Consider the following 21,593-nt stretch of genomic DNA (forward strand, 5'->3'; position numbering starts at 1 on the left):
CACGTTCTGTTTTACATTTGAAACACTTGCTTTCTTTGATTAAACCCATACTATAGAGCCTTGTTGGTGTGTAATAGTACCTATGAATGATTTTGTATTGGATATATTTGCCTCTAGCTTCTCTGATGTATTTCCCATTATTGGAAAGAATTCTCTGCCATGTTTCTTCTTCAAATGAACAACCAATATCTGTTTCCTATATCTTGCTGAGGCTTTTACCAGATGGGCTGAATTTAAAAGATGTATCTTGTTAGCTCGTTATAACAATGCTGTTTCCTCAAGATCACACTTTATTTTTCTTGCTATTTAATTATCTCTGAATAACAATGCTTGTTATTAGTTCATTTCAGTTTTTTACTTGAGATCTTAAATTATTTTATTATTATTAAGGTTAAACAGCTAATTTTCCATTAGAACAGAATCATTTTCTGGGGATCTATGAGACAAAACAATAAGCCGGTCACTGCGATAGACCAGAACATAATGTTCCATTGCCCATATGAGGCAAATTAAGTTTATTTCTGTATGTCTGTGTGCATCTCTGGAGATATAAGTTATGATCATATCCAAACTAGTTATCAGAACAGAGTAAATTAAATGTTGTATGTCCTCTTTCAGCTTTCTCCACTAATTTCTGGTGACTAAAACATGAAATTTGTATCAGAATGGAGTTACATCATGTATGTACATTTCTCTGGCAATAAGTTAAAGCCATATAACACTGCCTTTATTTCTTTATGTTTGATTGGGTGGTTTTTATCCCTAAGGTTGCCCTTCCAGAGGACATAATTATTAGTTACAAGGTAAACTTGTGTATGCCTTACCATCTGATTAAACATTTTTAAATAGCCCCCCAGCTGAGAAAATGTTGTGATGGATCCTCCATGGTGCTTTTCCAGGGGATGTGTAGAGATAAAAAGCGCTCTAAGGTGTTCCATCTGGGACAAGAGTGTGATAACATGCCCTAAAGGCTACCTTCACACTGCAGACAACATGTTAAAGTGCAAGGGAACCTTCATGTAGAGAAAACATAACAACATGCTCTATGAGTTTTGCTCACAGCAGAGAAAAGGCAATAGAGTGCAAACATGATAAAGTGCCCTCTTGGTGCCCTTTCACTGCCCCACCACATGCAGCTGGTGCCCTTTTATTTGTTTAGCCCCCTGCCCTGGGGACAGCTTGAGTCTGCCACTGGGTCTATGCCTCAATGTTGGATTACATAACAATCACTGTATTCATGGTATGCTGCTGTCAATGCACAGATGATCAAACCAACACTGTATCCAAGGTCACATCTTTCATCAGGGCTGTTGAATTACCCTGTACAACCCCTAAATAATATTATTTACAGGAATGGGCCTATTTGCAACATGTAAATATCTAAACACAGAACTTGAGTGATGATACACGGTGCATTGTAGTGTTTGTACTAGAACAATTGAACCACTTAACCCTCCTGTTATGTTATGGGTCAGATTGACCCATTTCAAAATTTATAAAAAATAAAAAAGTATTTTTTTCTGTATGAAACTACTTCTACTTGGCTTAATTAGCGTAATCAACATATAAAATAAAAATGGTTCATTTCACATATTTGCAACCACCCTGCATGTTTATATTACACAGAAACTATTTGTGGGTCAATTTGACCCGGCAGTCAAAGTGGAGGCTAAAAGGGATCAGAAGTGTCCAATACTAATTGTTTCTTTGCAACTGTGTGACATATTTCACCCTATGATTTCACCCCACCTTCTCTATTCCTGTGGGCACTCAGCAGGGGAGGGACAAAACATATCAAGATTCTCTGCAAGGGACTCCTACCAACATTATACTTTTTAAAGTTTTAACATGAATATTCATGAAAAACAAGGGAGTTATCCTCATTGAACCATGATCTGTGAGAGTTAAAGAACACCATTGCATTAAATACTGATTCAAATGGTTAGTACGTGAGTTCATAATGAGATTAGATAAAATGTTTATTGGGATTTCTTGGGGCTTTAACACTTTTGGATAACTAAATATACCCCGGGTCAAATTGACCCAGGAACATTATTGCTGTTCCTGAGAAACAAACATAACAGGAGGGTTAAAGTGATGATACACGGTGCATTGTACAACAATTGACCCACTTAAATGTGCATGAAATAAACTGGATCCTGAAATAATCTTACAACTGATGTGTGCAGAGGTGTTACCGTGTAGGCTACTGATGGTATTTGCTTTAAATCTGTAACACCTTGGTAAACCTGGCGTTTGGCCGATATTACTTGAACATGCCATTTCCAGAAGTGGGCGTTAAGCCAGCCCGAACCAAACGGAGCAAGGGGGGGAGTCGCAGGATTATACCAACCTAAAAGTCAAATTCAGAGCATGGAAAGCCCGGTAGGTCAGGGCTAAAATTAGCGTCTGCTCCTCATGCCATTGCAGCCAAACTGCGATGCTTAAAGTCATGTAAACCAAGGGGATACACTATCACAAGGGGCTGGCAGTAAAGTCGTGTTTTCCATGGGTGACATTTAACGCCACACGTTGACTGGAGAGGCTCTGTGCGTAACGCAGGAACAGCGCTGGATCTACAGTGGCTGCTGCTGCTGCTGCGCAAAACATGAGTATTTGGTAGTTTTTTTTAAAAAAAGACGCCATATGTGTTCAGCGCACAGCTTCCATATGTGAACACCTGGCTGTGCAAACATGTCTTTTTTAACCATACCGAACCAAGAGGGGCTTTTCACCGCGATTAAAACGGGCAGCTCGGCAGAGGAGGCAGAAAGTAGGTCCCACGGAGACAACATAGACAGTAAGGATGATGATGATGAAGACGATGAAGCAGAGAATGTCCGTCTCATCCCAAGATGCTCCCCGGTGCCCAGGAAGCGCGGTGCGTCCATCCACGACGAGACAGCCGAGTACATGCGCATCCACTCGACGCTGTCTGCCGGGAAGAAAGTGTCATTCGCGGACACAACAGGTGGGGATCTAGTGGATGTGAAGGAATTCGTTGCCTTTGATTCGGATGACGAAGATGAGAGTGCAAGGTGGGAGCAAGAGGAGGCAAAGTACCGAAAGCCAGGGAGAGAACCGACCTATCGTGTGCTGCCAGAGTTCACCGCGCCAGCCAGGAGCGCCCTGCTGCAGGCTGTGCTGTCTCATAAAGTGGAGGTTGAGCAGATGTCTCAGGTTGAGGATGAGCCACTTGCCTTCAGTGGGGTTATAAGAGTCCTGAACGTCTCCTTCAATAAAGCAGTTTACATCAGATCAACCATGGACAACTGGGCTTCTTACTATGATCACCCAGCAGAGTATGTCCAGGGATCCAATGATGGAGACACTGACCAGTTCTCCTTTAAGCTGTCCTTTGCACCACCTTACATCACACATGGCTCTCGCATTGAGTTTGTTGTTCGCTATGAAACCTCTGAAGGTGATTTTTGGGCTAATAACTCCCATATGAATTATGTGGTGACACTGCTCCTGTCTTATGAAGAGGAAGCAGCTCATGTAAGCAGAGACATGGAACACGTGAGGGGTATCCTGAAACCTCCAAGACCTTACAGGTAAATCTTATGACACATTTTTTTGGGGGGATCAAATCTTTTTATTTAATTTTTTTTAGAAAAATGACAAAGAATGACAAATAGTGTACATTGTAATCACATTTGCAGTAGCAAGTAAGTACAGTGGTTAAGCAGCCACACACAAATTTAAGTTTTGGTATTCACACATTAATGTACACGCACAAAATGAAAATGAAATGAATAAAAACCCACCCTAGAACATCTTATGACACATTTTAGCTTTAGTTGTTCAGACACAAATTAAGGATGACGATTTGTGCAAAAATGTGGACTCTGTCAGCTTGACATTTCCTCGGCCTTTGACCTCCAAAGATCAATCTACTCACTGTTGAATAGTATTAGTATGACACCAAGTTTGTAAGTGTCCAACCTTATAATCAAAGGGAAAAGGCCTAAATGATCATTATGGATACAAGCATATTGCGGTGCCAGGTGCCCACATAATGCACCGTTTTTTAAAATCATAAATGTTTATTAGCCTCTGAATCTTTTCTGAAACATAAACCTACATAGCCATGATGATAAAGATGCTACTGTTTTGGAGTGGAAACTAACTCGTATCAATTACAGGGATGATGGCAGCAGTATGGTGCTAGCTTATGACAAAGCCAGCCAAATGTCAGCATCAGTGTTTTTCCAATCACAAGTTTAAAGGCTATGTATTTAGAATTAAAGTTAAGATCATAAAAAGGGTAAAAAAACAGAGGAAAGCAGTTTTATCTTTAAGAACAGGTGTCAAAATACTTTTAGTGGACACAGGACTTCAAGAGAGAAACGTTAGCACAGCTTGTTTCCAGGTGCTTGACTTGTTTTTTGGTCAGGATTCCTTCCAACTACTAAGCCAGGCCTATAAACATCAGCAACCTCAGCACATTCTTACAATAATATTATGTAGGTAAATTGGCAGAATACAGCTGTGAGAAATCAGTAATATGTATCAGTATGTACTCTCTATTCACACTAGCATTGAGGGTTCTCTGTATTGGCATTTGATGTGTAAAGAGTCACTAAAGCACCAGATAGTGTGGTTCTGTGACAGCTGCAGGCCTCATTTGCCTTCTTATTCCCTCTGAGGTTTTGTGCATTGGGCATTCAGCTGTATTCAATCACTCTGCCTAGTTACTGCTCTACCACAGCAAGAGCTCAAGCTAAGCAGGATGTTAGCAAACACAGTTTGTTGCATAATGACAGCACAAGGGTGAGCTACCAAGTAAACTGTTGGTAACCTTTGCCAGGTTCTCGTCTTCGCGCTCAGCTGTCTTACCTTCACCCTGCCAAAGGAGATAGAAAGAGTTGTCGAGGGAGCACACACCCCCTTCAGAATGCCAATCATCCAGTGGTGTCAAAATAGGCAAAGGGCAGGTGTCGTTTTCAGGCCTGACGTTTACCCTGCATTAGGTTTACCTCTGACCTTTCTATCAGAGTCATAGGGGAGCAGAGCACTTTCAATAGAAAAGATTGGCCTCTTTCCTTGGTGTAGTTGGAGACTCAAACTGCCCCTCCTCCTTCTTTCCTCCCTCAGAGTCACAAAATCCCTGAGAGGAAGGTTAAAGGAAGCAGGAGAGATCCCCTGAGATAATGAGGATATACAAAAGTGATAAACAGAGATAGATGATAAACTTGTAATGTAGGTCATCTACGTTTTACAGTTTGAAAGGAGATGGGTTGTTAGGGATGGATGAGTCACTGATTAAAAAGGAGTTTAGGGAACGAAAACTGTACCAGCGCCCAAACCACAGCCACCATTATAAATTCATAAGGTGCTCTGACGTTCATTGATAATTGGATCATAACACAATGGCAAGTCAGACAGAGGAAATACAGGAATAGATCACTGTAAAACAAGTCTAGATGCTGGAATGTATTACTAAGTGTTAATTTCAGTGACACACTCACAGTAAGTTCAGCTTCTTCTTTGAAGTGCTGGTTTGATTTATATTTAACTGAAGTGTATCCACCCAAGGTAAATTTAGATATAGCACATTGATGCAGTGTAGCAGAGACAAGAGCAGAGAAATGCTATTTTCAGTTTCAGTCCATGTTTTGAGGTTGCTGTGGTATGCCTCAGTCTTGAACTTTTTTTCTGTGAACAAGGTGACTTACCTGAACCATACCTCTAGATTATGTTTTTTTTATTATTATTATGGCTACTGTGACAAAAGTAGCCTATTAACTTTCTAAGTGGGTCTCCATTGAGCAGCAACCTCTGATTTTGAGGAAGCCAATGCAGAAGTGCTAAAAGCTGCAGTTCCTCAAGTGTCCACTTGAGGCTGGCTCCAAAAGCCCTGGAAGCCACATACACACCCATTCTTAAAAGCCGATCTTTACAGCTAAAATTAATGTCTACAGCCTAGTTTTAAAAAAAATAGCTGTATGTAAGGAAGCTAAAAGCCCACCTTAATTTCTAATCTTCGTCTCATGCTAGGTCGACGAAAGCTAAGTCGAGTCAGCATCTCCAATATGGCTGAAACTACACCCATATTTTATACAGCCTATGGTCTCTATTTATGTATGTAGACATGAAACACATCAGCTAATCAGTGTTGCCAACTTAGCAACGTTGTCTCTTTATTTAGCGAGTTTTCAGACCCCTCTAGCAACTATTTTTCTAAGAAGCGACTAGCGACTAATCTGGTGACTTTTTCTGGTGTTGAATGGAAACTTTTGGAGACTGACGTGAAAGCATGTATCGTTCCTACTCTACTCAACAAGCAGTGGATGCTGCTGTGAGTCCCTCCCAGTTGCACCCAGAGCAGCAGGCGTTCATCCCCCAACATACAGACTGTTAATGCATCACGCATGTACGAAGACACTGCTGACTGATCATGCCTACTGTCTCTCTTTGGTCCTTTTAGATGGTTAATGTAGATTGCACACAATAAAAATCTTGAAAATGTTATAGTTGAAAAATGTAATGTTTTACGTCGGCTCCAAAGTGTAGTTATAACATATTTAGAGTGTTTTTTTAACCTCTTTTTGTCTCTCCCTCAATGTTACTCGTCTCTCCTACATCGTCCATTACAATTTAAATTATGCAAATTAAGTGATGAGGTCATTTAGCGACTTCTAGCGTCTTTTAGGACAGCCAATAGCTACTTTCCTCACTGAGGAGTTGGCAACACAGCAGCTAATACAGTCATGCTAAGCCTGATCCTGTTTATCTGGCTCAAGTGTGACCTAGTTCATTATTGCAACAAGTTGGGACCAGTCCTTACCACACATTTAACAACCGTCTGATGAAAAGTGACTAAGGGTATTTTTTCAGATATAACAATGAGCTCCTTTTGCTAATAACAACACTTATATGGCAGCCGTTTTCTTTTGATGTCATAACCAGCTTGGGAAGGTGAAATACTAATATAGCTGTGACTGTTCAAGGTTTTAAGTCATATGAATATAAGTGTAGGAAATTTAACATTTTGCTCTCTTCACCACTTTACAGTGATAAAAAATGAATTAGACAATATTTAGGAAGAATTAAGAGGAGCAAAGTAGGAGAAGAAAAACTCACATTTGATGACCCAGCTAACATTAGCTTGCAACCTTTTCCAAGCTAACTACACCGATTGATAGTGTTACTCCAAACAATAGAAATGATTTAAACAACATATTGCTTTCTTGGTCACATTTATTAATTTAAAACATACTTGACTTTCCTTTTATATGTGTAAAAAACAACCAGTAACTTTAGCTTTCTAGCTGTAATGCTACCTAGCTAGAAAGTGGTAAATGCTAACACTACCCAACTGTAGCTAATAGGTTTTCAAGTGTGTTGATTTTATTGGAAATCTGGCCCCTTTGTGTCTCCAGATTATCACTGTCCATTATCTTTCAGTTGCTGGTCAATCAGGTAGCAGTAATATCAAAACTATTCTTATAATTTTGTACATCTACCTACTACTTAGAACCCAACAATATGACATCATAACTTGTTTGCTTCCCACCCTGAATGTGCCATCAGAAGGAAAAGGCTATTGTGTGAGCATGATGAATAATAATTACTGTTTAGGGGGACTGTGCTAGCCAAAGTAGAGCTTGCAAATTTGTCCAGAATGGTGTAAATTTTGCAGCCACATAATGACTTTCTTATATTTCTTAGATCAAATTTCATCAGCTGATACACCCAACTGTAAAGGCACTAAGCAGAAGGAGTATGATCATCTCCTCAGGTTATTTCCACTCTATTCCTGTCACATGCTCTTTCTTGGCCTGTATTCCATTTGGCATCTTTTGCAAGACTCTTGGCAACTTTGCTTCTCTCCTCCTTTTTTAAAAAAAGGTGCCCCTGAACAGAAAATATATCTGCTTTATACTTTTGAGGATGAGTTTCATTTACATCACAGCTTTAACTGACCGTATCTACCATCATTAGTGTTAAAAAGATACGGGGGAAATGTCATTGTGATCATTCAAAGAAATTAATTTAGCTTAGATAGCCCAATTTTTCCTCCCACTTACTGTCCAAACCATATTTGATATATCTGCTTCAATATTGAAATCTGACTCCTGCCAGCTTTTATTGTGTTTGCACTTTTCAGCGACCCTTAGCCTCAGTCCACAGTGACTCATACAGCAATTTCCCACCTCGCTGTCTATTTTAACAAACAGTATAATGAGATGGGTCATCGCTGAGGCTTGTGGCTATAAAACACTCTGCTTATCTGGTTTGGCAGTTCAGAAACAGAGGTGTACCATTGTTAAATACAGTACAAAATAACCAGTCATGTTACATTTAAATGTCTAATTCAGCACATTAACAGCTGGACAACATCACCAAATACTATGATTATTTATTAAAAGTGGACGGTGATGTAAAAATGGGCCTTATTCTTCTTAACAGACCATTATTATAACAGTCAATCTCAAATCCCCAATCCCCAAATTGATGTCCTTTACAGCAAGTGTAATTTTCCTCTGATTCCATTGTTACTTTAAAGCCACAGAATGAGTCAGAAACACAGAATTGTCTGACTAATCCTGTGGAGGACTGGCTACAAAGCCATTAATCATAAATGGACATGATCTTGTCTTGCTGTCCATCCAAAGCTGCAAACTGAGTGTATCCATTGTTGTTATTTCAAAGTTCTCACTTATTGCATCAACCCACATCAATGCCAGAATGACACTAAATGGCTTAAATAGTTCTTTTTTTCAGATCTCATATTTGGACAATAATGAAATATTGATTCCTCTGCACAACTTTGGCATAAATTATAAAACATGTGAAAGTGTCCCTTTGTTTTATGGACTGTTCTAGTTTTATTTCTTATCTAGGTTTAACCCAAATTTCTCCATTTCTTTTCAGTACGGAAGATTTCTATGATGACGATGATGTCTTTGATACAGGAGATGAGCAGGAAAAGAAAGAAGGTACTGTATGAGGTTGTTGTCCAAAATCCCTTTTGACATCTTGATTCTGTACCTCAGAAAGTAAGACTTACTGTCACCAACTGGAACTGGGGACAGTTATTAACGGTGGTGTTTCATTAGATGTAGAAGTAAGGGTGCTAATCTTGCAGTGTTGCACTTTCATACAGCTGGGGTCCTCTTAGTGCAGCATCTAGGGCCTCTGTCCATTAACACCACTTTTTGCACTGGCAGGGCCCACAACCTGAGTACGTCCCAACAGCGCTTACTGTTGATAGTTTACAAAAGCTGTTCTGCAGCCCTTCCACTTCCCTTAATAGAGGATATTACGTTTGTTTACAAAATGCTCTGTGTGCTTCATGTTTTCTTTCATTCAATAACATTTTAAAAGTATAATGCTAGAATTAAAACCGCAAGCAGATATGAGTGGGCAATAAAAAGAGGAGGAGCTATACACCACAAAGTAAGATGTGACTTCCTGTCGCCAGTAGGGGGCGCTTTAACATATAGGTGAATATTTGCCTATAGCGGCATTCAGGCTGGGACACTTATCATTCATGAGTGCCCTGGTCCTGATCCAAAATTGTATGTGAGAGATATTAGATTTAAAGTTTTTGGCAGATTGCCAAGAAAACCTCCCTCTGCCACGCCCACAGCAATTGACTTAGGAAGATCCCTTTGACAAATGTTCATCTCCAATGTGCTCCAATTTCCGACTTTTATCCAGCAAATGTGTCATTTTTTCAGAAATATCTCAGTTTCATGTATGGGTGAAAAAATTCATGCATGTAGGTTGAACCGTGTTAAGGAGGTGAGGTACTGGAAGGAAGGTGGCGCTATTGAGCCATTTTGGGGACTTTTTGCACGGGACCACCAAAATATCAAATTTTTTGCCAATCCTGATGCATGTGCAACTTTTGGTGAGTTTTGGAGCATGTTGAAGACTCCAAAAAGGCAATTTACTTGGGTAGAAAGAAAGAAAGAAAGAAAGAAAAAGAAAGAAAAATCTTTCGGGTGACAATAGGGCCTTCGCCAACCATGTCAATGCTCAGGCCCTAATGATTCATACAAATCATCTTGTAGCATTAGCAGCAGTTCTAGACCTCCAGATCCCCAAGAGCTCTAGACCTGGATGGATGTTTTCTCCTCTGCATGAACCGCCACCATAGTTGTTAACAGAGTTGATATCAGGAGTCATGTCCCTTCTAGATTTGGATGTGGTCATAGAGGTAGATGTTACACTAATGAGCATAGTGGTGTTCCAAAAGTTGAACTATTTCAACTGGGAGTTCTGGGAGTGCAGCAACAACCAAACAGCTGAATCGAGGGAAGTTTTAGCGCCTGGAATAATAAACACTGTAAACTCTGAACTGCATTGGTTTCTCTGGAAATTAGGTGCTGCTAGTGCAAAAAAAAATTAAAAAGGCTCCAGTGGACACAGACCCTTAGTTTAATGAGTCCATCCGTGAAACATGCTGGACCCCACATTTCCCATAGTGCCACTTTAGTGTTTCTTTTAACTCAGGGTATAGAAACAGTCTGTAGATTTAAACTGTATTCCCATTCAGGGGTAGCATCATTTGAAGGGCCCAGTTTACAAACAACCTGGCCTTTGTTGACCACTGAGGCAAAACTGAAATGAGACAGTCTGGTCTTTCCAGGATTTCTGGTTATGTAAATAGGAAATCCAGGTTATGCCTCTCATTACTAACTAGCTTCTGATGCCTAGAAACTTTAGAAGCTGCAACTGAGCTAGTCAACATTACTAATATCACCAAACTCAACCTGATATCTTAAAGATATTTTGAAGTTTCATGGCCCATTCATTGTAAAATGTTGACATTAACAGCTACTTGACTGGGTTAAAAGTCAACAAACCTCAGGATTTGTTGGGCCATGAAGGATGCACCAGATGCATACTTTGTAGACCAGGAAAAGTAAGATGGCCTTCGAAACGGGACCGCCTTTGACGTGCAGCTGTGACACCCTGAATTGTAACAAAGCGATAGATAAAACTACCCTGATATCTGACATCATCTAGATAGTTGTACCATACTTTAGAAAGTTTGTTTCAATCCTTAAAAGACAGCACAACATTTTCATCAGTGGAATGTCCCTTTAATTACTCCCATACTATAGATTGCTTTTCCTCTGACAGGCAACTCCAGCCCTAAATGTATTCATCATTTTCCATCAGCACAAGAAGAAGTAACCTCCAAGTCTGATGACCGCCAATATGCACCTGTCTGCAAAGTCACCGTACAGCCGGAGATGGACATTGAGGTAAGGGTGAAATTTAATAATCAAAGGAATAAAAGGAACAGCTGTTTGTTCACTAAATTTTAAATCAACAGGAGGATTCATCTGGTTTATTTTCCTTATAAACTTTCTATGACCTGCAGAAGTCATAACAGTCACATTTACTTCCTCCAAACAAACATTAAGGAAACTCTTTATTGGATAATGTTCAAGTTAACTTAATTTGCATGCAGTTGTTGACACATTTCCCAATTAACTGGAAAAGAGGAGTTGTGCTTTATCCTTTTATGCGAGTCATGTGTCTAATAAAACATAAACACTTCTGCTTAACTTTTAAAGCTTATCATCACTGGCCTGGTTGTTTATATTGTTTACAGCTCATTGAAGCTTCAGCAACAACCTAGGTAATGTTTCGCTTCTCCCTCGCTGTGGCACGAGTAATGTCTGTCAGCTTTACTCTGTTTTCATTCATGATGCATGCTGCTCATAATCTCTGCACCTTTTGTTTATGTCCCCGTTTTTTCAGATTCATGTCTATTTCAGTTTTTAGTATGTCCAAACTCTAATATTCATGTCAACCTAGTGTAATGCTGTCTCACACTGTCTATGTTACAAAGTGTGTGGTCATGACTGATCTCCATAATGAATGTTTTGTGAATGTATTCTTAAAGGACTAGTTTCACATTTTTGGAATGATATGGACAAACATTTGCTTCCTTGCAGAAATGTAGATGGGAAGACTGAAACCGCTTTTGTATCTGTGTGTCAAATATAATATTTGAGCCAAGAAACTGTAGCTCAGTGCAAAGACTGACTGCAGGAGAAACAGCAACCTTTTGCAAAGGTAACAAATCCACAAATCTTTCTTCCACTGCTATCTTTCTTTCCAGTCTTTACTCTAAACTAAACTTAGCTGAACTGAGCTAAACTTAAACCTCCTGGCCAAAGCTTCACTGATGATCAGACATAGGAGTGGTATCAATCATGTTGCCTTCTCAATAAGACAAACAAGCTTATGTCGAAAAATGTTTAACTACTGCTTCAAATGTTGATGTGTCATGTGGGGTTAGCCTGAAACAGAGTGAAATTTAGTCCAACAGACCAGACAGGAAAACTTTACAGCACTTTTGATTTTGACTGAACTGCTTGAAGGTGCTTCCTTGTCACTTTTGCATAGCAAACAACAGACAAATGCCCCTATCTTTCGTGTGGTGAGATGCATTTCTCACTAAGGTAGGGAGCCATATCTAAGGTTTGGAGAGCGAAAACCAAATTTGAGTCATAAGGTAGGCAATAACATGAGGTCAATCAATCAATCAATCAATCAATCAATCAATCAATCAATCAATCAATCAATCAATCAATCAATCAATCAATCTTTATTTGTATAGCACCAAATCACAACAAACGTTATCTCAAGACGCTTTTACAAACATAGGAGGTCTAGATCACTCTATGTCAAATTATGAACAGAGACCCAACTTCAAGACAGGGTAAGACTCAGTCTGACCCCACCTTAATCCATCATGAGCATTGCACATCGCAGTATTTAGCTAGTTACAGTGGTGAGGAAAAACTTCCTTTTAACAGGCAGAAACCTCAGGCAGAACCAGACTCATGTTAGACAGCCATCATGCCTCGACCGAGTTGGGTCTGGAAAGAGGGATAGAGGGGAGTAAGCTGTGTCCTATACGCAGGTTTCGCCCAATATACCGGTGTAAAATGCTGCAAGTGGTATCCCACATAGCAGATAGGTCCGGGCCAGATCTGGCATCAAGCCGGCACTACTGGTTGACTGCTGGCATGGCAAGTGGTATGTCAACCGGATGTGGACCAGGTCTGGCAATGTTGGCATTGTATATATGATGGCATGCCACATCTGGCCCGATTGCGGCTTGGTTTATGTGGCCCAGATCTATCCATGCCGCATCTGGGCCGATTAAGGTTGAGCTTGTGATTAAGCTGGCCCATTTGTGGGCCGTCTCTGGCAAACTATATCTGGGCCACTTAAGGGCCGTCATTCTTTGCGGTATGTTGGCTGAGTCTAAGTATATTGTGGGCCAGAACCGGGCCAGACCAATTTTGCTATGTAGTATTTTGTTGCGTTATGGTACCCAGAAGATGGCGCTCAAAGAAGCATGCAACTGCTTTGCTATCAAAGCATGCTGGATAAAAGACGAGTCTAGCAACGCCACTTGTGAACAACTCTCCCCTCATTAGCTTGTAATCGTGTTTTTAGAGCAAACACCAGACCAGTGTACTGTTGAGCAAAAAAGATTGGTCACAGCATTGGGTCTGTCCCATGACAAATGCACAGGCAAGCTAAGGCTAATGTATTCAAGCAGTTCGTCCAAATCTTACAACTACAGATGCTACCTCTACTGAGCTCAACTATCTTACTGTAAGCTCACAGGATAGTAAAAACAAGTATTGGAAAGATTTTCACAGTTGCATAGAAACTATGGACTTTGTTGGAAATGTTGAAAGCATAAGAAGTCTTCATGTTGGAAGCCAGCTTAAACCTTTTTCCCTCTGGGACATCTCCAAACACTGACTGTGTCTTATATACTAGTGTGACTATATTCAGTATTTGACAGTTTTTGGCACAGTCATGAGGCTTATACCACAATTATACAAATATATTTGACTCTGCCTAGATTTCCCTCTGAAATCACAAAAAAAACATGAGTTTTAGTCTGCATAGATCCCATAAAGTCATTTTTATCTAACACATACTCTGTCCAAGCCTCTCTGTTATTTGTGTTTCATGTGTCTTGCTCTTGCACTTTTTCCTCTGGGTGCTGTTATCTATTTTGTATTTTTGTTGTTATGATTTTATCTCAGTATGACCTTGGATGTTTGTCACAGCAGCCTCACAGCAGGCAAAGCCTTTTCTAGATTACCAACTACTTTCCTTTTCTGAATATAATCAAGTGATAATGAAAATAAGGTCCTGTTAGGGGGGGCCATTACTACGTTTTTTTGGAATTCAAAGGAAAAAAGTAATTACTCCACGTTCACTGTGTGGACATGTGTAAATTTGAGGATAAAATAACTATTGAAATTTGAATTTGTCATCCCTTTGATGTGGTATGCAAATATCTTCAGATCCTTTTAGAGTTTTTTTTCTTCATAGAAAAGGAACTTAAAGCATCAGAATATGCATTTTGCTAATAATTTTTTAAAGAGATGAGTCATTCCTGTCATACTGTTCCTGTTTTGTTTGCATTTTCCTCACAATTACAATGTCAGCATGGGATCCATCTCCTAGAAAAGCATTAGTATGCACCAAAATGCTTTTCTCCTCTCTGTGTGCGATGTTAATGTAGAATACAAATCTCTCCTCTTCGTCTTTATACTCTCCTAGCTGTCACTGTTGTCTCACTGTTTCCTTTTAACAGATTGGAGTTCACCCATCTTGTCCCTCTGGCCCACTCGACGAGGAGCTTCCATCTGCTGATGGCATACTGTCCGCTCACACTGTATCCCCAGGTGAACAATTCCCCTGTACGTCTTCCGAAACCACACTTCAAACTAATTCATCCTTTGTATCCTGTGCCAGTGTATCAGTCCGGCCACATAAGTCGCAGCCTTTACCCAGACTCTACTGTGAATTAGGCAAAAAAGAGTCAGAACGACAAAGTAGTCCCTCTGCTCTGCTGCCTTCTCTGCAACAAGAGTCAGGGCTGAGATCAGACAGTTCCCAGGGTGGGGAAAAGGAAATCCCTCCCTCAGAGGCGTCATGTGAGCCTCTTCCTACTACAGAGACAGATCTGAGGCAGACAACAGGAGAGAACGGGTCAAACAACATCCCAGAAAGTTGTCCTTGCCTTGAACTTCTTCCCGTGTGTGTTTATGGCTTCGAGCAAGAGGTTGCAGAGGGATTGAGTGAACTTGTTGCAGGATTATTAGACGTTTCCAGCAGGTCAGCTATGCATCATGAAGTCAGTACACCTGCAGTTATCTCTCCTGTGGCAGAGACCCAGGCATCTCTAGAAGCAGAAGGTGGAGCTTCAACACCACCTGAACTCACAGAAACCCCCTCAGTGAGTACAGGTGTCACTGAGGTGAGCCAAAACTCTGCTCTTGAGCCTGTCTCCACCTGGGAAGAGAAGGAAGATACAACCCAGATTTCCCCTGACACACTATTAGAGGATCCACCAAAAACACAGTCAGAGGTTTCCAAGCTGCAGACCGAGCGTGACGTCAACATGAATCTTATGCCATCCATCGTCTTTATAAGTGGAGTTGTCTCTCTTTTGATAGTGTTGCAGGAACCCGGCGCCCTCCTCGTCATTGGACTATTTTTGGTCTTGTACCGGTTGTGAAAACGCCACAAAAGTTCACTCACTCAGAGATCTGTGCTCAACTTAAGTGCCTTTTCATGATTCCAAAATAAGCATAAGTTAGAAAAAAGAGTTCCTATTGAAGCTGTGTACCAGTGTGTGAGTTTTCATCAAATAATAGATATTGAATACAATTTAAGAGCATTTTAGAGCAAAGTCCAAAGCACAGAGAAAGTCATTATCAAAATAATTTAATGCATTTAGTCAGAAAAGTGTAAACATGTAGAAGTCAATGATTCTCCCATTTTTAAAACAGCACTGTGATCACTCCAATGCTTAAGCAAAGATATGTTTTGTACGTGTCTGTAATGACTTTTCTTGTGTGGAGATGGTGTTATATTCTGATTTAACCAATCAGTGCTTACATGTACTTCTTTTGTTTGTTCATGTTTTGTATCGTTGTAAGTCTTGCTAAGTTTTCTCTTGAACCACGCTGCCACATGTTTCTGTGTTTTGTGTGTCTCTGTGTGTATATTGGTGGACAAAAACATTACCATGAAGAGACTTATTACATATATGGAGTTTTGTTTACAACATGCAAAAGAAAACATGGCTATATCAAGTATTTCGCCTTAATGCCTACAACGAAAACCTGATGAGCTTTCGTAAGCATAAGGTTGAAATTGTTCCCAAATAAGGGACAAAACAAGTGTGTGTGTACGTGTGTGTGTGTGTGTGTGTGTGACATTTTAAAGTGATCATTAAAAAACACCAGCCTTTTACTATTGCACAAAAATAATATGTACAATTGACCATATTCACACAACAGCCACTTTCCTCTGACATCAGCACTGGGGATAAGCTCAATGCGGTCATAATGTCTTAGTGCTATCAGCTATGTATTTTGTAGAAATGTAGAAAATCATATGAATCTTTAAATGTCATGGCGTTCTAATTGATCAGTAACTGAAAAGATAATTAACAGTGAAAATCTGGAAGAAAATAACCCATGCCGTTTAAAGTTTGATAACTATTATCTTCTGTCAGAGCAACGCTGATCTTAGCATTCAGACAGGTTGTAATTTGTATTACTGTCAGCTAAAAAAGGAGTTAAATGCTAATATTAATTTCTAAAAGTGTACAAAACAAAAAGATAGACACAAACAAATTAAACAAGGAAGTATATGATAACCCATGAGCTACCATCAGACAGTGTTAGCATTCAACACTTTAATTCTGTCAATATGGCTAGCTGAGAAATTGCACCTTTCCTTTCAAAACAAAAAGGTCTTTAACATTAAGCCAATTTTAAACTAACAGTGTTATTAGCAATAAGGTAGCTCAATGCTTACAGTACCTACTGAAAGAGTTATGCAACACAGTAGACAGGGGCACAAACTTAAAACACACACTTTGTGATACTTATACACAACCATTAGACAACAGCAACTTATCATTCACCTCTTCAGTTCTTTCAGTAGGCTAGCAGTTAGCAAGAAATGATCACCTTCTTTCATAGAATTGTAAATAACCAACAGGTAGGCTAGTGTTAGCCAAATTCCAGCTAACAATAACCAAGTTTCATACAGTACAAGTGATGTAAACAGACTTTGAAACAAATGTATGATACTTGTAAACTACCATCAGACAACTGCTAATATAAGTATTTACCTCTTACGTTAACAGGTAGCAAAATATGTACTGTATCATATCAAACAAGCACAAGTTGCTAGCGATTCCCAGCCAACAGTTACATTAGTTTGGATGTAGCTGAATTCTTATATTCACTTTGGTGTTATAACAAAACAACAGGACAGGAGTAATCAGACTTAATAACTAAGCGGCAACCTCTGGTCTGAAAATAATGAGTCCAATGCAGAAGCACTAAAAACTGCAGTTCATCAAGGATCCGCTTGAGGCTGGCTCAGGAAGTACCGGAAACCACATACACACCAATTCAAAAAAGACGATCTTTACAGCAGGAATAAACATGTTTACAGCCTGGTACAAAATACGATTGTAGTCTGGATAGCTCATTTATCGATCGGCGCACACTGTACGGGGGTCGAATTATCTAACGCGGCAATTTTGAAGATATTGAGATTACGAGTCTTCCAATGAGAGGCACAGCTGACTTGATTGACAGGCGGGAACACTGTAGCTGTTGGCTAGGAGGCTCAAAGCCCGCCTCTTTACATCACAATCGCTCGACAGCAGCAATATGGCTGCCGCCGCCGATTGGCCTCAAAAACAGCGCTTCAGAAACAGATGGGTGACGTCATGGATCCTACGTCCATATTTTATACAGTCTATGTTAATAACAGATAATAACTGATACAAGTAAGCTACAACCATGCAAGAGTTAATGTTAGCATTCAACCTCTTCCACTTATCAATTACAGTTAGCTAGCTAATTTACCCCTTTACTTTTGAATCATAAGCAACACTCGAAAAGTAGTTTTAACATTCAGCCTACTTCTAGCTAACTATGGTATTAGCTAGGAAGTGGCTCAATCTGTGTTGCTTTATTGGCTATTAAATATGTTGTTTTAACTTGAAATATAGCTTAACCTAGCTCTTACTAGACTGAAAATGATGAAATGACAACAGTCAGATTTCCTGAGTTCAGACATTTTAAAACACAGCATTTGAGCTTTCCACTCTGTGCACACTGCCAGAGGAAAATGGCTGCTGTGATTATGGTAAATTGCAAGTCTTCCTGTTGAATCTTGCTACTAAAACCACACAATGTTTGATATCACTCCTTTGCCAACTTCACAGACATACTGAGACATTGAATGATGTGTTTGAAGTGATCAAAGTGTTTGCGGTGTATTGCCATTAAAACACAGTCTCATACCCTGCATTGCTCTGTTTCTTGATGTTTTTCTCTTCTTTTTCTATCCACTCTGCCAGAGTAATGTGTGCATGTCAGTTTCATACACAGTAATGGCCCTGCAGTGCAGTGCAGAGCATTTTAGAGGGACTGACTGACACACCACAAAAATAACATCAGAGCCTTTAGCGCCTCTGTCTCTGGAGCGCACTCAGCTGCGCTTGAAGTGGAAATACACAGAGAGCAACCTGAGCTGCAGATAGGAGCCAAAGGTCACACATTGCATGGAAGTCATGGAGTCATACAAGAGTGCATTACACAGTGGCTATTGTAAGCTGAGATCAGTGTTTGAGAGCTGACAGTTCTCAGGAAACCACCTCGGGTGCTTCAGCATGAGCTGTCACAGAATGTTTCTGATTGTAGGATGATATCTAAAAGATTATGTTTGTTTTTGAACAAGGGAGCTCTTAGATTTATACATATTTGCTTCTAAATCCATCTAATCTATTTGGTTTTACTTTTCTTAAACCTATCTGTACATGTCAGGTATCCTCTGGATTATGTGGATTACATGTTAGGCCTTAAAACAACATTATGAAACAGAGCACACTTGGATTTCACAGACTTGTGTAAGGGAAAAGGGTGGGAAAGATTAATTTGTGTGATGGTCACATAGCCCAAGTGTTGAATGTATTAAAAATTTAAGCAGACTTAAAACTGACCCAAGGAGGATAATCAGTGTGAATTCTACAGACATTCACTTTGAAATAATTCATGTCGTCTATTAAGAAATAGAGCACAGAAAGCTGTGTTAAACTGTGATTTCAAAAGAGGTTAGATGGATGTTGTGAAATTATTACCAAACAGCAGTTTAAGGTGGTAATTTCCCACTCTGACTATTTTCACTTAAACACCGACAGTTCAAGGAAGGATATTTACCAAGCAAACCTCCAGTCTTTAGAAATGAAGGCAAAGCCAAGTGCCAAAACAAAAAAAACTGCAGTTCATAGAGTGTCCACTTTAGGCTGGCTTAACAAGCCTCAGAAGACACATACCCACCCATTTTGAAGAGCCGATCTTTACAGCAAAATGGAACATGTTTACAGCCTGATTCAAAAACTATTTTGGTCTGAAAAGCTCATTTCTCCTCTGGCACACACTGTATTTGATTTTTCTCCCAACCCTAAGTTTTAGTTTACAAATAATTAGGGGCATGGGTGACTTGACTGACAGGATGTCTCTCTTAGTGAGGAGGCTGAAGGCCTGCCTCTACTCCACCTTTTTGCTTCTTGCTAGGTCTGTGAAGGTTTCCAGCATTTCCAATCGATTGACTTCAAAATCTCCTCTCCAGAAACCAACTGTGGCGTCACTGAGACTACACCCATGTTTTATAAAGTGTATTATATTTATGCTCCTGTTACTCCTCATCTGCAATGTGTAACTCATTGAGGCTGAATGGTGAGAGGACATCGTTCACTGCTGATCCGCCATCAGAGGCAGCAGGAGAGGTATAACAGGGGTGAGAAGGCGGTAACATATTGCGTATGAGCCGGTATGGCAGAACAGGCTGTGTTTATGAATGCCTTAGTGTGTGTGTGTGTGCAGTTAGCTGTGTGTTTACATGTTATGCCTCTCATGCTTTGACAACACTGTTGTTTTGTTAAGGCTGTTGCAGAACTGCAATGTGCAAGAGCTTAAGATATTCCTCTGAGGGGAAGTGAAGCTTGATTAAATAGAGATATTTCATCACAAGGAATAGTGTACACAAGCATTTCCTTAAATGACATCTTTGAATGTTAATCTTGTTCTGTACAACACCACATGGTGAACTAGTAACCTAATTATCTCAAAATGATCAAAATTCACAGTGCATGGATGCACACTATTTTTATCTAGTAATCACAGACATTTCCAGACCAAATTTAAAAATGAAGAACATTTGTTTCTCTACAAAATTAGTCCAAAGAAAACATCTGTTAAGTCCACTCCTCCAGCCTACAAAATCCAACAATTTCTGTCGTTAGGAAAACATTGCACGAAACTAAACCCTAAAAAACACAGAATTTTAGAAATAAAAAATGCAAAAAGAAGGATTAACTGAAGACTAACTGAATACCAAAAGATTATAATAGTTACAACTTCTTATTATAAGCCATTGTATGTTTTGCACTGGGTTTGAGAGTGAATCCTCCTGTTGAGTCCATGCTATGCACTCCTGAAAATGATCTGATTTTAATCAGATGTGCTGCAGGTGGGAATCCTCTCAGCTTCACTTTTCACCTTGTTTATTTATCAAGAGTTTTTTTTTCCTGCCAGCACCCTAGTAAAATGAACTCTTGATGTCAAAGTGAACTGATGAGATGATGCAACAATTTATAGTCTTGATCATTTACCCTGAGAGAGTGGGCGGTGTAATGACGTCATTAACATTGAGCAGAATGTCTCTGCATTATGCTCTTAACTGCTCGCCTTACTATACTGTGTTCTTGATATCTTGAAGGGAATGTCATTAAACACATTGCAGTGATAGTGACACATTACAATCAACATAACGGAGAGCAACACCTCCTCCTCGTCTTTTTTGCATGCACTACCCAGCCCCTATTATACCCACACCTCTAAACCAAAGGGAGTATTTCAAGTGCTGACTGAGCAGACACAGATCATTTCTTGGTGCATTATGTTCATTAGGGATGATCCCAGGAATTTAAATGGAAATCTGAATTCCAACTAGCCAACAAGTCTCAAGGTAAAAAAAAAGTTAGCAAAAGGTCAAAATTGTGTTCAATTTATTCAACACAGCTAAACACAAGACCTCTGAGTCTGCAAGCAAACAATATCAAATTGGTTTGCAGAGTCTGGCCAACAGACAGCAGAGCTAGCTCCAGCAGCCTGCAGTCTTCCATGCAGGTGTTTCAAAGCATAACTAAATGACTGTATATGTCACGAGTTGATGTGTAGTTCAGTTTTTCTGTGTGTTTCATGCCTTGGTTTCTCCTATGTTTGTTCGGTGTTGGTTGTCCTTTGTGTCCCTTGTGTGTTTTGTGATCCATGTCTCTTTTTGTGCCTTCTGGTGTTTCTTGGTCTTGTCTTGTGTTCCCTGTTTTGTAGTTCTGATCCCCTGTGTTTCCAGGTTAGTTACTTTCTGCCCTTGTGTTTCCCTCCTTGTTGATTAACCTCATTAGTTTCACCTGTGTCCTGTGCTCCACACCTGTGTTAATTACTCTGTGTATTTAGTTCCTCTGTTTCCCCTTGTGTCTTGTCAGA

General features: G+C 39.8%; 1 protein-coding gene across 3 annotated transcripts; it reads left to right on the forward strand.

The window, feature by feature from the left end:
• The first annotated feature begins 2,261 nt into the window (after positions 1 to 2,261).
• Positions 2,262 to 18,354, forward strand: si:ch211-167b20.8 (protein phosphatase 1 regulatory subunit 3A). Of its 3 annotated transcripts, none has more exons than XR_004632886.1 (5): positions 2,262 to 3,557; positions 8,884 to 8,948; positions 11,143 to 11,228; positions 11,928 to 12,048; positions 14,606 to 14,706. XR_004632886.1 is itself a non-coding variant. In XM_034694942.1 (5 exons), exons 1-4 carry the CDS (start codon positions 2,695 to 2,697, stop codon positions 11,606 to 11,608), a joined length of 1,041 nt encoding a protein of 346 aa, XP_034550833.1. In that variant the 5' UTR covers positions 2,262 to 2,694; the 3' UTR covers positions 14,606 to 14,647. The 3 variants fall into 3 exon arrangements, 2 of the variants coding, with proteins under 2 accessions (XP_034550833.1, XP_034550832.1); XM_034694942.1 differs by lacking the exon at positions 11,928 to 12,048 and adding an exon at positions 11,582 to 11,608 and having other exon boundaries at positions 14,606 to 14,647; XM_034694941.1 differs by lacking the exon at positions 11,928 to 12,048 and having other exon boundaries at positions 2,267 to 3,557; positions 14,606 to 18,354.
• The last annotated feature ends 3,239 nt before the right edge of the window (positions 18,355 to 21,593 follow it).

Source organism: Notolabrus celidotus, chromosome 11 (assembly GCF_009762535.1).
Source record: "Notolabrus celidotus isolate fNotCel1 chromosome 11, fNotCel1.pri, whole genome shotgun sequence".
NCBI lineage: Eukaryota > Metazoa > Chordata > Actinopteri > Labriformes > Labridae > Notolabrus > Notolabrus celidotus.

Bases quoted from the DNA above. Each gene is read 5' to 3' on its own strand.
- si:ch211-167b20.8 (XM_034694941.1), top strand. From the start codon at position 2,695: ATGTCTTTTTTAACCATACCGAACCAAGAGGGGCTTTTCACCGCGATT. The intron at 3,558-8,883 runs GTAAATCTTATG...ATTTCTTTTCAG, and splicing joins AAACCTCCAAGACCTTACAG to TACGGAAGATTTCTATGATG. The intron at 11,229-14,605 runs GTAAGGGTGAAA...TCCTTTTAACAG, and splicing joins AGCCGGAGATGGACATTGAG to ATTGGAGTTCACCCATCTTG.